The 15,987-nt window shown below is 44.7% G+C and overlaps 3 protein-coding genes and 1 long non-coding RNA gene across 5 annotated transcripts; 2 read left to right on the top strand and 2 right to left on the bottom strand.

Moving 5' to 3' along the window:
* Positions 1-2,331: 2,331 nt before the first annotated feature.
* On the top strand, positions 2,332-11,250 carry LOC120686754 (putative 12-oxophytodienoate reductase 11). The gene is made up of 4 exons (XM_039968959.1): positions 2,332-2,390; positions 2,484-2,830; positions 10,131-10,223; positions 10,413-11,250. The coding sequence occupies exons 1-4, from the start codon at positions 2,332-2,334 to the stop codon at positions 11,045-11,047; spliced, it is 1,134 nt and encodes a 377-aa protein (XP_039824893.1). The 3' UTR covers positions 11,048-11,250.
* Positions 3,010-5,227, bottom strand: LOC120686481. Its single transcript, XM_039968705.1, has 5 exons — positions 5,217-5,227; positions 4,757-5,114; positions 4,301-4,493; positions 3,682-3,782; positions 3,010-3,480 (listed from the first exon to the last, which is right to left on the bottom strand). The coding sequence occupies exons 1-5, from the start codon at positions 5,225-5,227 to the stop codon at positions 3,010-3,012; spliced, it is 1,134 nt and encodes a 377-aa protein (XP_039824639.1).
* LOC120686755 lies at positions 8,525-9,686 on the top strand. The gene is made up of 2 exons (XR_005680362.1): positions 8,525-9,372; positions 9,454-9,686. It is a non-coding gene; the product is annotated as an uncharacterized LOC120686755 (long non-coding RNA).
* A 553-nt stretch (positions 11,251-11,803) lies between the features above and the next one.
* On the bottom strand, positions 11,804-15,273 carry LOC120685865 (ATP-citrate synthase alpha chain protein 2). 2 transcript variants are annotated; one of them, XM_039967979.1, is made up of 11 exons: positions 15,046-15,259; positions 14,130-14,306; positions 13,792-14,034; positions 13,599-13,650; positions 13,378-13,492; positions 13,222-13,303; positions 12,966-13,061; positions 12,743-12,844; positions 12,519-12,635; positions 12,300-12,416; positions 11,804-12,109 (listed from the first exon to the last, which is right to left on the bottom strand). In XM_039967979.1, exons 1-11 carry the CDS (start codon positions 15,142-15,144, stop codon positions 12,038-12,040), a joined length of 1,272 nt encoding a protein of 423 aa, XP_039823913.1. In that variant the 5' UTR covers positions 15,145-15,259; the 3' UTR covers positions 11,804-12,037. The 2 variants fall into 2 exon arrangements, with proteins under 2 accessions (XP_039823913.1, XP_039823912.1); XM_039967978.1 differs by having other exon boundaries at positions 12,300-12,635; positions 15,046-15,273.
* Between the last annotated feature and the right edge of the window lie 714 nt (positions 15,274-15,987).

Below are 15,987 nucleotides of genomic sequence, written 5' to 3'. Positions count from 1 at the left end.
AGAAGGAGTCTATGGAACAATAAACGGAGGTTGTAGCAGCAAGGTCGACGACCATGAAGCAGGTATGGAGGCCTAAGTAAGTTGTTTCATCATCAACTTGAAGAGGAAGCAAGATGCGGCCGATAGAATTTATCGTCCTTAGAACAAAAAATGGCCGATGTCTGTTTATCATCGTCCGGAGACAATTTTGGTCCAGAGGCTTGTTTTTTGGCATGCAAGCATTACCAAAAAACAGGGGGGCATATGTTGACGACCAAAATTGGCAGACCGATCTGACCGGTGCACATAAGCAGTCTGACCGGTCGAACCTATTTCAGGTCCGGCAAAACGCCGACCGGTCTGACCGGTTGACCGGTGGGTCTGACTAGTCAGACCGGTCTACATGGAATCCGAGTACAACTAGGACTCTTTGTAGATTTAGATCTGCAATAGGATTCCTTGCGGGATAAGTCCACCCCACCCTATAAATATAAAGGGTCATGGCCGATTGAGGGTATCCAATCGATCAATCAATACAACTTTTATCTTTTTATTTTCTCTTTTTTTAGATAATGGATACTAGATCCGGCCTCTACATCAAGAGAAGTACACAGCCAATTATTACAACGTTCGAGTGTATAAAAGAGCAACAACGGTCCAACATAACAAAGAACTAAATAAGCCTATATAAGTGCTTCCATCTACCATTGGCCTGTTCTAAAGACACCATCTCTATTCTTGTGCTCAACGATGAGATGAAGTTCTTGTTGTGCTCCTCACGCTGCAGCTGCGCCCAGAAACGTAGCCAATATGTTCCCCTAAAAATAACCTATAGAATCGAGTTATATTTAATTCTATGAAAGATTATATCATTGCGGGTTCTCCAGATAGCCCAGCATAAAGCAGCGACCCCAACCCAAATCAAGTTTCTAGACTTATTATTCTGATTAGAAAGCCAAGATTCAAACATATGTCTTATTGATCTAGGTTGGGTTAATCCCGTAGCCAGATACACCATCCTCCAAACCATTCTCGCATAGTGGCAATCCAGGAACAAATGCTGGATAGACTCATTTAAATTACAGCCAACGCATTTTTGGCTTCCTTTCCAATTTTTCCTAGCGAGATTGTCTTTAGTTAAGATCACCTCCTTTTTGTAAAAACCAAAGGAAGATCTTAATTTTTAGAGGAACTTTAATCTTTTAGATTTTCTTATGCCTGAAAGGAGGTTGAGAATTGATAAGATGCAGATACATAGAACGGACAGTGAATAACCCAGATTTGGTTAGATCCCATCTAAAAGTATCAGAACCATCTGTCAAATTAACAGGTGTTATCTGTGCTGCCAGATTATGCCAGTCTCTCAGTTTAGTACCCAACAACGTCTCTCAGTCTCTCAGTTTAGCCAAAACTTTTGCTACTATTGCGTGAGGGTCTCTCACAATGTTATAGAGAGAGGGATACCTATCTCTGAAAGAAGCATTGCCTACCCAATTGTCCTCCCAAAACCGCGCGGTACTCCCATCTTTAATTGAAAAGGAGCCCTTTGTTAAGACCTCATCTTTAATTTTCATAAGACCTCTCCAAAAATGGGAGTCATATGGTTTAGCCTTAACTTGCGTTAGGGATTTGGATCCCAGATACTTATTCCTAAGCAAATTCTGCCACATGCCCTCAATATTAAGCAAATTTATTATCCACTTGGACAAAAGGCATTTATTTTGAAGCTGAAGATCCAGAATACCCAGGCCGCCTTGATCCTTAGGTCTACACAGGATGTCTCATTTGGCTAGTCTATATTTATGCTTATCTGAAGACCCTTGCCAAAAGAATCTTGATCTGAAATGATCAAGATTTTTAACCACTCCTTTCGGAATTTCAATGAAGGACATCATAAACATGGGTAGACTACTAAGTACTGAATTTAGAAGGACCAATCTTCCTCTATAAGACAGATACTTAGCTTTCCAACACGAGAGCTTTTTCTCAAATCTTTCTTCTACTTTGTGCCACTCGGAATTGAGTAACTGTCTATGATGCATAGGAATTCTCAAATCTTTTTATTTTCTCTTGCCCTAGCTTTTCCAATCTACTACTTGATTGAGGGCGTTCTAGGTGGCCTGCCGACCCTAGAACAACTCTACGTGCGCCTGCCCCGACGGGTCTTCCCGGGCTAACGTTCATAGGTTCGTCACCGTTCTCGCCGGCGGTGACCGGTCTGACCGCTCCAAGAAACCGGTCTGACCGGTCCACGCAGGAGGCGCTGCAGCGAGCTCCTCCTTGCGCCGCACGTTCGAGTGCGTTCGTGTGTTGATCCCAAAAGGCATCAACATGAGCTAGCCAAGGCAAGGCATGGAGCCGACTCCTCTCTTGACCCCTTACAAGATGGGCAAATTCAACCTCGCGCACAGGTCAGTCGAGTACTAGCCACTGAGTGAATGTGTGTGATATGATGACTACTGCTCATCCCATGTTTTCTTTGTGCGTATGGTTGGTGGTGGCAGGGTTGTTCTTGCATTGGTGACGCGCTGCAGGTCGTTCGAGAACATGGCGCAGCCGCACAACACCCTCTACTACCAACAGCGGGCGGCGCCAGGCGTGCTCCACATCGCCGAGGCTAGCGCGGTGTCGGAGACGGCGGCGGGGTACCCGCGTGTGCCCGGGCTCTGGAGCGACGAGCAGGTGGAGGCCTGGAAGCCCGTCGTGGATGCGGTGCATGCCAAGGGTGCCCTCTTCTTCTGCCAGCTCTGGCACACGGGCCGCAACCACTCACCCGCCACTGGCACTGCTGGTTGTTTAATTTTTGGTTCGTTTAGTAGTCCAGTCGTCAGTCACTGTTCCATTGTCATGAGTTCAAGATTATATAGGCGAAGCCAGGATTTTTTGTCACTGGGGTCGGGACAAACCCATAATAATACTAACTTTACGGTTGCAATGATACAGTAACATACATAACATCAAAAAATATAAAATAGCACTATAGCGACTGGTAAATAATAGCAAATAAGTTTTCACAATATTAGTTACCTCCTATAGGTTCCCTCTGTGGTTACGGTCCTCCATCTTGTGAAAGCGAGTGATCACATCATCAATTGGAATTGTGGCTAGAAATTCTTGTTCCACGAAACATACGATACAATCATTCAAGAATCCATCTCCAATACGATTCCGTAGTATTGTCTTCACAATTTTCATTGCTGAAAAGCACCTCTCAACTGATGCAGTTGCAACTGGAAGAACTAGTACTAGCTTGAGAAGTCGATACACCAAAGGAAAATTCAGATGCTTGTTTGTACCCACCATCAACTTAGCAAGCTCAGAAATAGTGTTCAAGTTGGCAAATCTTTCATCAGCTTTCACATTGTCAATATAAATATTAAGCTCACGACCAAGATCCCTTAGTTGTGTTGAATCAAAATCATCAGGATATGACTTAGCCAACTCCATTAAACTCTCAAATTTGAAAGCCTCAAAAGAATTCTTGGGATTGAAAGCAGCAATCTGAGTGAGCAATTGAGAGTTTGCCTAATTGAAATGATCATTGAACTCTGCAAGTTGCAAGTCAATAATTGGATTGAAGCAATCATATTTGTAATGCTGATAGTTGGTTTGGTTGGTCTTCTTTCTTGGCCTGTGACGATCAATATATTCCTCATCCATATCCAACTTGGGAATGCCATGTTTTTCACAAAATGACTAGACATCCTGCAACAAAGAATCCCAACCATCATCTCTAATTTGCTGAAATTTCTGCTTGGTTAACTTCACCTCCAACATGGCCTCCAAAATATCTTTATCTTTCGCTGCAAGGACAGTGACAAACAATTTGCATGTCCTAAAATAAGCATCATTAAATGCAAGTGGAACACAAAGTCAAAATCCTTAAGGTAGTCTAGAAGACCACGAGCTTGCCGTCTCTTTGCATCATTTGGACCTTCCTTTTCGACATATTGGAACACTTCAATAATTTCTGGAAACAGATTGCTTAGGCTCTTGAGTGTTTTATTATGAGAACCCCAATGTGTGTCTCCTGCTCTTTGAAGGGACTGCTCTTGATTCAACTCAGTTCCACTATGTAGCTGTCGACTTCCAATGGCTTTTCTAACTCTCTCTTGTTGCTTTTCTCGAATCATATCTTTACGTTTGCAAGAAGCTCCAGCCAAAGTAAGCAAAAGGGATATCATGTCAAAGAAATCACTAGCATCATCGTTCTTTTTAGCCACTGCTACAATGACCAACTGTAGCTGATGAGCAAAGCAATGTATATAATGGGCTGAGTTGTTTTCTCTCACGATTAAAGCTCTTAATCCATTGAACTCACCTCTCATGTTGCTGGCCCCATCATAACTTTGTCCTCTAATTTGTTTTATGCTCAAGCCATACTTAGCAAATAAATTATCAATGTTCGATTTCAGACATGAAGCTGATGTCTCTTGCACATGAACAACAGCAATAAGTCTCTCCTTTATTACCCCAAGTTTGTCAACATACCATAAGACAACTGCCATTTGTTCCTTGCCAGAAACATCAGCTGACTCATCTACTAATAGGCAAAACACATCCCCACCTATTTCTTCAATGATAGATTTCACAATGATCTGCAAAAATATGGCTAACCATTAGTTTCTTTATATAAATGAGAGATCATAAATTTCAAACAAAATAGTATGTTGAAATTCTCTATTACCTCAGCAAAACAATTCGCAATGTCCCTTTGAATTTCTGGAGCAATCATCTTATTGTTTTTGGGAGCGTTACTTCCAACTGCTTTCTTTACTTTGTCATTTTCCTCAGCCAAAAGTTGTACTAACTCTCGAAAGTTTCCCTTATTTGGAGATTCCTCTGTTTCATCATGGCCACGAAAAGCTAAGCCTTGATGCAACAAGTATCGGACAGCTTTAATGGATGTCTTCAATCGAATCAAATGGTTCTCTTTAGTGATATTACTCTGCTTGTTTATGGCTTCACCAATTGACTGGCCGGGCTTCAATAAATTGTCACATCTTTTCACAGTCGTGTTATGAAAACTATTACATTTGCTGCCTACATGATCTCTAAGCCTATCAGATTTGTTATACCCATCCCATCCATCTATTACAAATGCATCATTCCCACCTTGACCCTTGTTGCAATCTCTGAACAAGTAGCAATATAAACAAAAACACTTATTCATCTTCTCACTGTACTCTAGCCAACCGTACTTATTGAACCATTCATGTTGACACCGGCGTGGAAACCCGGCAATCATTGTTACTGGAAACTTAAAACCTGGTGGTGGCTTACAAGGACCTCTTGTCAAATACTTTCTCCTTACATCATTTTGTAGCTGGTCACCTATGTAATCTGAAATTCTCCTTCTATCGGCTGGATCATATGGAAGCTCATCAAAATTTACCTCTTGCCGTGATATCCGTGAAGAGCGATGACTAGTATGATTTGTATTTGATGCAGTGCCGTCTCTTCTTGTTCTTGAAATATCCCCTTCATTATTCTCATTATTATCATTGGGCGGAGGTGATTTCCTTTTCAAGAACCGATCCAATTTGCTTTGATTGCCTATCCAAGTAGTCACATGATTAATTTATTAAATATTGATGTACATAGATATTGATGTGGTCATGTGCAAGCAGCCATACATACCTGACATAGAGAATGTCCTGTCGATCTCCAAATTCAGAGTTTGGACTTCAGAGAGCTGAGAGCAAGTGAGCAATGAGCACGTCGCGGTGCACGGCGGCCAGCGTCCAGCGAGCGTTCCGGGCGCCAGCGCCGGTGCAAATGAGTGCGATCTTTCCTGTCGATCGGTGTGGTTGCGATGGGAGCTCTAGCGTCGGAGGCGTCGAGGGTCGAGACGATGATGTTTGGACTTCTAGTTTCTGCTGTGTAGACTCGTGGGCAATAGAAAATGGGCCTTCGGATTCAGGGTGGGCTTATTAGCCTGAATGAGTGAACGACTGAATGTGCACACCTTGAATGTGCCTGATGACTTGCCGATTTGTTAATGGACTGCTGAATGATGGGCCAAAACTACAGATGCTGGACAGGCTGCCGGGGTCAGACGTATTTTTCACTGGGGTCTTGTACGGTGAAATTTGCACTACTACAGAATACATCATCGCCAACGCCCCATTTCCACCGGTTTGTTTCGAACCGGCGGTGATAGTCTATCACCACCGGTTCCAAATGGACCCGGTGGCAACCCGGTGGTGATGCTTACGTATCACCGCCTGTTCGTAATACGACCCAGCAGTGATGCTCTCGACAACATCACCACCGGGTTGTATTACGAACCGGCGGTGATATGTAAGCATCACCGCCAGGTTGTAATATGACCCGGCAGTGATGTGTTCTCCACCTATTTTTTTCATTCTCCCCACCCCCCCTCTCTCTCTCTCTCCGGTCCTTAGATTTTTTTTCTCCTCCCCCGCTGGACCTTATCCTCTCCCCACTGCTCCCTCTGAGCTCCTCTCCCGGTCTCCCCCTCCGAGCTCCTCTCCCCCGGCTTTCTCCCCTCTCCTACCTCCCATCCCCATCTCCAGCCTCCCTCCCCTCCTCCTCCCCGCCAGTGTGGGCTGCGGCGGCGCGCAGCCGCACAGCAGTGGGGCTTGGGCTGCGGATGCGGGGTGGCTCGCGGCGCGTGACTGCCGGCGGGCATGGCCGCGGCGGCGCCTGTGGCTGCGGCGGCCGGCACGCGGCCGGCTGGCGCGGCTTCCCCATCCGGGCGACGTCCCCGCCTAGCGACGCAGGTCCTCGCCTAGGCGCCGGCCTTCTCCGCACGGGCGGCCCTCCCCGCCGAGCCGCTGCGCCGGTCTTGCCCCAACGCATCGCCGGCCTTTCTCCCCGTGCCGCCGGCCACCTTCCTCGACATGCCGCCCGTGTCCCGAGCATGTCTCTAACTATCTGTCTCTGGTATTTTGATGCACTTCTGGTTCGACATTGATGTATGCTTAAAATTGTGAAGTCTACTACCTGTCTCTAGCATTGTAGATATATAATTTTCACTTATTGTCTGTCCGTTTGCTCAATTCACTTCCCTTGCAACCTGTGAATATATAATTTTTGTCCGTTTATGCTTCACATTCTGATCTTAAGTTCTTAACCTCAATAAGAGCTAAAATAAAAGGATTTAGTGTTCTACTACAAACCTTTCTGACCTATAGTGGATTTCTGTTGCTGCATGTTAAGTGATTTTGTTAATCATATTGACTGACAGTTATTTGTTGCGGAACTACAAGTTCTGAACAATTTAGGCTTTGTATTTCCTGCTAGCGAAACTTCTTTTAGGTAACACTTATCACAGTGCAAGTTTTCATGAGAAGCCCCTATGACTACTTTTAGGTAACACTTATCTCTGAATGGTTGTTATTTGCCCTTTTATGCTAGATAACATGTGCAAACAGGCTGAATCGTGGATGCATATACGGTCGATGAAGCTTTTATAACAAGTTTGGGAAGAAACATCAATTGTTTCCATAGTGTTCCATCCTAATGGATCTTTTTTCTCAGGCACAAGTTAAACAGTTCCTTTTCATCTCAATGTATTTGATTAACCATGTAGGAAGTATCTACTAGTATTCCTTTCTTTTCATCTTTCATCGGTAAGAAATCCTCTAGCTTGGACCCTGTAACGTCCCGTCTCCCCGAGGCCGGGCCCGCTTACATCTGGCTGCTTTCTAGGACATAGACTGTCATCACAGACCAACACCAGTCTTTTCTGCACACTTTGTCCTCACTCGTGCGCACCCGGAAAGAACTTCCCGATCGGTCACCCATCCCCAAATTTCTCCGGGTCGAGCACGCTTAACCTCGGAGTTCTTTGGAGACCGGCTTCCAAAAAAAAAAATTGCAACTTGTTGGTATGAGTATCCTATTAATCCTATTAAGCCCTGGGCCGGGGTGTCACATGCTCACCCCCTTAAGAGACCGACGTCCTCGTCGGTCAATCCCAAGCCAGGAACGTCCTCTCTTGGCCACGTCCCGTACGTCCAGTGCCAGGACGTCCAGTGCCAGCAGCCCATGTGCCACGTCCGTGCGTCCAGTGCCAACGGTCCCTGTGCCACGTCCGTGCGTCCAGTGCCAACGGCGCATCCCAGATGCCCGCGCACTGACCCGCCACGTGCCCGTGCACATGCCGGTGGCATCTGCTCCCCCACGCGCCCGTGCTCATGCCTCCGCACTTACGCCCGTACGTGCCCGTGAAACCGCGAGAGTCGGCTCTGATACCATTATGTAACGTCCCGCCTCCCCGAGGCCGGGCCCGCTTACATCTGGCTACTTTCTAGGACATAGACTGTCCTCACAGACCAACACCAGTCTTTTCTGCACACTTTGTCCTCACTCGTGCGCACCTGGGATGAACTTGTCCTCACTCGTGCGCACCCGGGAAGAACTTCCCGGTCGGTCACCCATCCCCAAATTTCTCCGGGTCAAGCACGCTTAACCTCGGAGTTCTTTGGAGACCGGCTTCCTGAAAAGAAGTTGCAACTTGTTGGTATGAGTATCCTATTAATCCTATTAAGCCCTGGGCCGGGGTGTCACAGACCCCTTCTTTGCTGCGAGTGATCTAGTCCAAACTTGTATAGATACTCGAATCCATCAGTACACTCTATTGCATATTTGCTTGATATATGTAAGCAACCATTTGCCTTGATGTATCTGTTGTCTGAACGTGGCAAATTGCCTATGTTGCACATTGATACACTCTCGTATGCTATGTTTTCCCTATTTATATAGCAAAAAGTATTTTTTTACTCAGTATGTTTCCAATATGTATTACGTTGAAACTTATACATTAAAATGACTTCTGAAAAGCCACCACAATGGCATCGGCATCCTTATGAAATCGAGTTTCTCCTCCCACTAGATTTAGCTCTTGGAGCTTTTAGTATGCCGTATAAACCAGTAGCAACAAACATATAAGCTTTGATTCTCTTTGGCTCCTCCACGCTTCCATGACACTGAAAATTCTATCACTGAATATTTTGTTAAGAAAATTTGATTTTGCATATTGTTTGTCTTCATGTGAACTTCCGTAATTCTCGTAATATTTCCTTCAAAACATAGAGTGTACTGATGGATGTGTGTTGCAACCATTTGCCTTGATGCATGTGTGTTGCATGCTTGTTTGAATAATAATTCAGTGCCAAGTTCCTACATATAGTATCATTGTTGTCATTGTGCCTTGCTTACTTTTTTTTACTGCTTTGCCACTGATTGAGCTGAGTAGGATCACAGACACACTAAAAATAGGACAATGTTTTTTTACTGCACAAGCAATTAGGTGTCAGCAATACAACAATCTTGCATTGATATGGGTAAACTAGAAATAAGCAGACTGCTAGTGCAAAAGGAGGCCAGGGCATGACATCTTTTTGACTACAGAATGGATGGATGGTATTAGGCTGTTTGAATACCTACAGCATGATAAAATGGATGGATGGTATTAGGCTGATTGTATCAATTTGTGCAATGCAGGTGATTGTTGAGAAGGCTGAGAGAAGTGATATTCCTGACATCGACAAGAAAAAGTCAGTTCTCAACTTCTCTACTAGATATCTGAAAAGTATTTCTACTTAGGCTGAGAGAAGGCTGAGAGGTGATTGTATGGACTCTTTTGTTTAATCTCGATGTATAAGCTCATATGGTTGAATTCTGCTGCTATAATTATATATTATATATGTTGTACAAATGATGCAATATTATTATATAAAAATATTTTTTTATGGGAAAAAAGTCTTCACCGCCGGTTCGTGTCTTCAACCGGTGGTGTTGATGTCCCCATCACCAACGGTTCCAGATACGAACCGGCGGTGATGGGTGCACATCAACAACGGTTGGCGCACGCATCACTGCCGGTTTACGAACCGGCGGTGGCCGGTTTACGAACCGGCGGTGATGGCCCCGCTATCACCATCGACTTAAATCCAACGGTACCCAAAACTGTTGGTGATGTATTTTTAGAACCGGTGGTGATAGGAGTGGATGTAGTAGTGTTGGTACCTATAAGGCCTTCGCTGGAAGTCATCGGTGTCGTCCGACACCAGCGCTTGAACGTAGCTTCGCCACCTGGTTGTTTAATTTTTGGTTCGTTTAGTAGTCCAGTCGTCAGTCACTGTTCCATTGTCATGAGTTCAAGATTATATATGTTGTAGAGTTTGATGAGGCCCCTCCAAGGCTGGAAACGGAAGACATACCCCAAATGGTGATGGACTTCCGGGTCGCGGCCAGAAATGCCATCAGAGCCGGTAATGATCATATTAAATCGATAATTCCTGATCAGTTTGTATAGTAGTCACTACAGGAAACCTCACCTTTACCAAGTGCCTAGTGGTTTGCCAAATATTTTTATGACTTTGGCACTCGGCAAAACACCTATTCCCGTAGTAAGTCTTGCAAAATTTGCAATACCAATTATAATATCGTTTGTGGCACAGGCTTCGACGGTGTGGAGATCCACGCTGCCAACGGGCTCCTCGTCAACCAGTTCTGGTGGTTTTTGGATATTGGACGAGTGGACTCCACCAAGCCTCTTCGTCTGGATGGCAGCAGCAGCAGCAGCCTGGAAGATCGCTGCCGCCACCTCGCCGCCGATGTGGTTGCTGCAGTGGTCGATGAGGTCGGCGCGCACCGTGTCGGTGTGCGCCTCTCCCCGTTCGCCGGCGGCGACGCAGACTCCACCGACGCCGCAGAGGCTCATGCCCTGCAGCTGGTCCGCTCCATCGACAAGCTCGGCGTCCTTTACTGCCACGTGGTGGAGCCGAAGATGCGCGCCGACGGCGACGGCAAGCCGGCGATCCCGCACCGCCTGTCGCCGTTCAGGCAGGCGTTCAGGGGCACGTTCATCGTGAAAGGAGGGTACGACCGGGAGGAAGGGGACAGGGCGGTGAGCCAGGGGTACGCTAACCTGGTCTCGTACGGGCGGCTGTTCCTGGCGAACCCCGACCTGCCGGAGCGGTTCAGGAACAAGGCGGAGCTGAACAAGTATGACAGGAGCACGTTTTACACCGCCGATCCGGTGGTTGGGTACACGGACTACCCGTTTCTTGGCCAGGAGACACAGGTGGCATAGCAAATCGATCGATTGTACCTTCTGCACGCAGCAGGTCTATCGATTATTATGCGTGCTTCTGCCTGCAACTATCATCATCTGCTTTTTTTACTGAAATAAACATTGCCAGTCGAAACCAATAATCATTCATGCATGTACGCAGGAATGTTGTCTAATGGTGTGTGTTTACTGTTTGCCTATATGTCAGTTTATGATTTTCCTAAGCTAATTGAAGAAATGCCTGTCTTTTCTGATTTTCACTACTTTCTAAGGTGCATCCTTACTGGGTTCCTCTTGTCGCTAATTTCTGCTACTGGATCTTATCTGGGTTTGCCCACCAAAATTGCGCCCAAATTTTCTCAACTTGGGCATCCACTGTACAACACCTTATATACAGAAAATTTTGTCTTTCTGCCGAAGATAGCAACACCGAGAAATGATAGTTCAGGACTTCAGGTTGATGGCCCCGAATCAGGTATTCAGTGTTATCATCGTGAAAAATGAGCTGATATGTGCTCCTTGTACTGCAGCAGTAGCAAGAGCACAAGTAATCGATCTTTCATATCATAGGCTTCAGTTTCTGAAAGTCTCAACATTTGCTCAAGCTTACCATGGCGACATATTCATTTAATTCTTGCAAGAATCTGGCACAGATGAAATGTAGAGTATTGTGTTGCTGTTGTAACCATGGCTAGAGACTAATTCTATTGAAATCTGTGCTGCCCAATATTGCATCAAGCCATCCACGCAACCAATCATAGATACTCACAAAGCAACTGGATACGAAACTAGACCTCGGATTTATTGCATCACGACAGTAATTTCTTTGCAGTAGTGATCTAGAAAGATATCGTCAAACAACTCCACGCTACAACATATCTGAAACAAAAGGGAGGAACCATTGTGTGGGTGAACTACTGCAACAACTCTCCACCCCTCATTTATGGCTGAGTCTATGACACATTCAATTGCGTGTCTGCAGATCCCAAACTACCCAGAACTACACTCCAATTATGCTGCAGCCATGATGCATTCAATCGCTTGTTTGCAGATTCCTGTCATTGTCGCTTCTGGCCCATACACCTGTGGTGGATTATTCAAAACACAATCAGCTCATCTATGCAGACTATGTTGACAGTGATTCACAGCTAACAACAACAAACGGATGAACATTCTCTTTCACAACTACTTTCTGAGCCAAGGTTTCATAAGTGACAACAACAGAGATCATGAGATTCTGTGTAAGATGCTTAGAGGGTAACTAGATCGGTACCTCAATTGGAATGCCGAGCTCTGCACCAAGCTTACGCATTTTAGCCAGTCCAGATTGGTAATTCGGGCCACCTCGGCGAACATAAATGTGCATCCTTGAAGCCTTCAACTTGGATTCCTGAAAGTAAATTGTGCGGTGAAGAATCAGGTGAAAAGGTATCCGTGGTGCCAGGAAAAACATAACACTAGCGAGGATTCTAGAGCGAGCAGTCCTATATACCTTCTCTCTTAAGGCCCGGATGATGCCATTGAATGTGGCAGCCACATCAGTGAAGTTAGCAATGCCACCTCCAATGAGAAGCGCCCTCTTACGACCATCGGGATCAGCAGTTGCACACTGCAATCGATAATATGGTTAGCAGATGATCCTAACATTGTCCTGACAAGAAGATGGTCCTAAGGAGGAGTCAGGAGCAGTGTGCAAGGTTATAAGTGACTGCTTACATCAAGTACAACTCTAGCATAATGCAGAACCTCCTCCTCATTGGGAGCACCACTATACTCCGCATAGTTTCCAAGCTCTGAAGCATACCCCAAATCTCCAACCTGGTACATAGGGAAAAAAGTTAATTTCATCTCAGGACCAAACTTAGGCGAACACTACAATAGGCATTAGCATTAGAACTTCTCAAGTTCAAATAAAAATTGAGGTAGTAATTCGTCTTACTGTATCAGCGTATATGACACTAGCACCACCTCCAGCAACCATTGTCCAGATGCGTCCCTTTGGGTTCAAAACTGTAAACTTCAGAGAGGCGCTTGTCTGAAATAACAAGGGTCGCATATCATATCAAGGCATAAGGCAACAAAATATACTGCAGGTCTAATATTTCTCATGAAAACTGAAAAACTGTGAACTTTGTAGGTAAGAAAATCTAAAAACAAAAAAAGAGAAAGAAAAAAAATAACCCTGATATCGGTACCTTCTCATCTAGTTCATGGATGAAACTTTCTGTAGGGCTCAGTACTCTTCCAAATGGTAGAGGGAATTCAATAGCTCCCCACCTGCACAATCGATAAGTAAAAGTAAATTAAAAAACACAAGCAGAATTCATATCCTTGGGAAATTTGATACTCACTTCTTGAAGTTCTTGAAAGCTGCTGTGTCATCAAGTTCTCCCCTCATGTCCAGAGGATATGGCTCTCCATTCACCATGGTAAATGGGTTCATCTCCATAAATGAGAAGTCCAGGTCTGCAAAAGAGCAGTCTTTTAACATTGGCAATTCAAGAAATACTGAAATAATGAACAACTTTTAATTTACTAAAAATGACGTGAACTTTCTGCAAATCTATGGTACCTTGGAATACAGCAAACACTCCTTCGATGAAGTCACCAATTTTTCCGCGTGCCTAATTTCCAATTTCCAAACAGAGAGTGCAATAATTATGATTTATGAACATGGCAGATATGAGAATCAACCGCACAAGGTATGGCAGAGATGAAATCAACCACACAAGGTAAGGAGACAAGTACTGTTACGGATGAAGTACCTCCAGTGGAAGGGTAGCAATCAAGGGAGCACATGCATCTGGTGTCATTGGCTTCTCAGTTGGAAGAAAAACCGTCTTAACCTTGTCCCAGTTCTCCTCGATCTCAATCCCTCCACACTCTGAGAAGCTGATTGTGCTGCCCAGCCTCTCTGACACAATCGATAAGTAATACTCTTGATCGTGGGGCACAAATGGCTCAACAATGAAGGTTGTAATTGGAGCCTTGCAGCCACCCATCTCAACCTGAAAAGCACCAATAGAACAATAACAGCTCAGTTCATCAGGACCCTAAATGTTAAGTGTTTCCTTCGAGGAAAAAAAAATTGTAACTGAACTACCTCGACTCCCAATCGCTCCTTGACGAACTCCTTGACTTGATCAAAATCAAGGTTGAGGGCCACCAGGCCACTCTTGCCACGCTTCCCAAACAGCATATCAGGCTTCACGACCAACTTTGTGGTTGACAGCCATGGCTGCTGGCTCACAAGCTCTGCGAAGTCTGTTGATTGTGTGATCTGTCAATAAGCAAGCAGACCAGATTAGTCCAGCTTGTGCTGTCAACTATGTGCCGACCTTCGTTCATGTGAGTCCAATCAGAAGTACAATAAGACTTGAATCACCCAGAGTACAATTTATAATTCAAGCCAATGATCTTGAATTTCTTCTGTATGCCTATTGTACAGTCACTTAAAATACATAAATGTCCAAGATTGAATAATCAGAGTCATTATCACTGCCTTACAGATCCACGCAACCAAATAAGTAACAATTTAAGCAGACGAATCAAGCAAAACACAGGATTAAATATTCACCGGATCTGGCTAAGAAACCAGTACTTTGGCAAGCCTGGTGTGGTGTACCTATCACAACTACCACCATCGAACTGAAGCAACAATAACAGTTCGAATAATAAAAAATCCCACCTTTACAAGTCCTTAAAAAAAGCTATTACTAAACCTTGTAAAGCCTCATAAACTGCATCTTCAGAATATCTATACCGAGATCCCTATTCTAAACATATCGCATTTTATCCGAAACAAATCATAAACCTTGGAACCATTTCAGTGCTAAAATCCTAGAAATGCCGGCGCTTCATCCGTCGGCCGCTCACAAAAAACCGGATCTTTACAGCACCCTAGGCCGGATCACAAGCGAAGCGCGAATGCGGAGACAGATCCAAGCCGGCCGGGCGGGATCAGGGAAATCTCTGCTCGATGCGGATGAGAAGTGGGGGAGGGGAACCGGCGCACTGACCTGGGCGGAGAGGATGGTGAGGTCGATGCCGGCGAGGCGCTTGAGGTTCTCCTTGAGGAGGCGCTTGGAGTCGTACTCCCGGATCTTCTTGCGCGCCATGGCGATGGCGAGGGAGAGGGTTCAGACCTGGGCGTGCGAGGTGTTGGACTGGGAGGACTGGAAGGTGGGCGGGTTGGTCCCAAGCGCTGGGCGTGCCGGGTGCACGTAGTGAGAGATGGAGAAAGAACAAAAGCTAGTTATATATAGAGAGTGGTAGATGTAGGGATGAGAACGGAACGGTCCGAAACGATCGGTGAAAGGCTCTATCACTTTTACTTTCACAGTTTTTTCGTCGGAAACAAAAACGATATGATATTATCGGAAATGAAAACGACATCGGTAATACGGTAATTTCGGAAACGAAAATATACGGTCGAGGACACATCGAAAACGATCGAAATCCATCGAAATGATATTTTAAAAAACGATAAATATGTCAAACCATAGAGCACAACATTGATCTTATGATTTGACATATTTCATACACAAGTACTAATGGTTAAGATATTAGTCCAAGTATCAGTCCATCCATGACATGTATCTCATTTCATAATACTAAAATTTTAGACATTAATCTCGTCATCCATGAAACTATACATAGTCCCATGAATTCACATCGCTAGGTTGTAGGTTGTGATTTAGAGTTAGGATACTAAGTCATGACTCTCTAAAAATATAGATATGACATTTTAAAAATATAAATAGCAGGGTGTGCTGATATTGTACGTGAATACAGTATTTCTATCGGTAAAATACGGTAGAATACCGCAAAAATACGATATTTCTCGAAAACGATCGGAAGATGCTCAAATCACTTTCGTTTTCGTTTTCATATTTTTTACCATTTCCGTTTTCATTTTTTCGGTAATTATTTTAATTTTCATTTAGCCTTAAAAGTCGATA

The sequence above is a fragment of the Panicum virgatum genome, chromosome 8N (genome assembly GCF_016808335.1).
Source record: "Panicum virgatum strain AP13 chromosome 8N, P.virgatum_v5, whole genome shotgun sequence".
Lineage (NCBI taxonomy): Eukaryota > Viridiplantae > Streptophyta > Magnoliopsida > Poales > Poaceae > Panicum > Panicum virgatum.
This window is presented reverse-complemented; position numbering and strand designations above follow the sequence as displayed.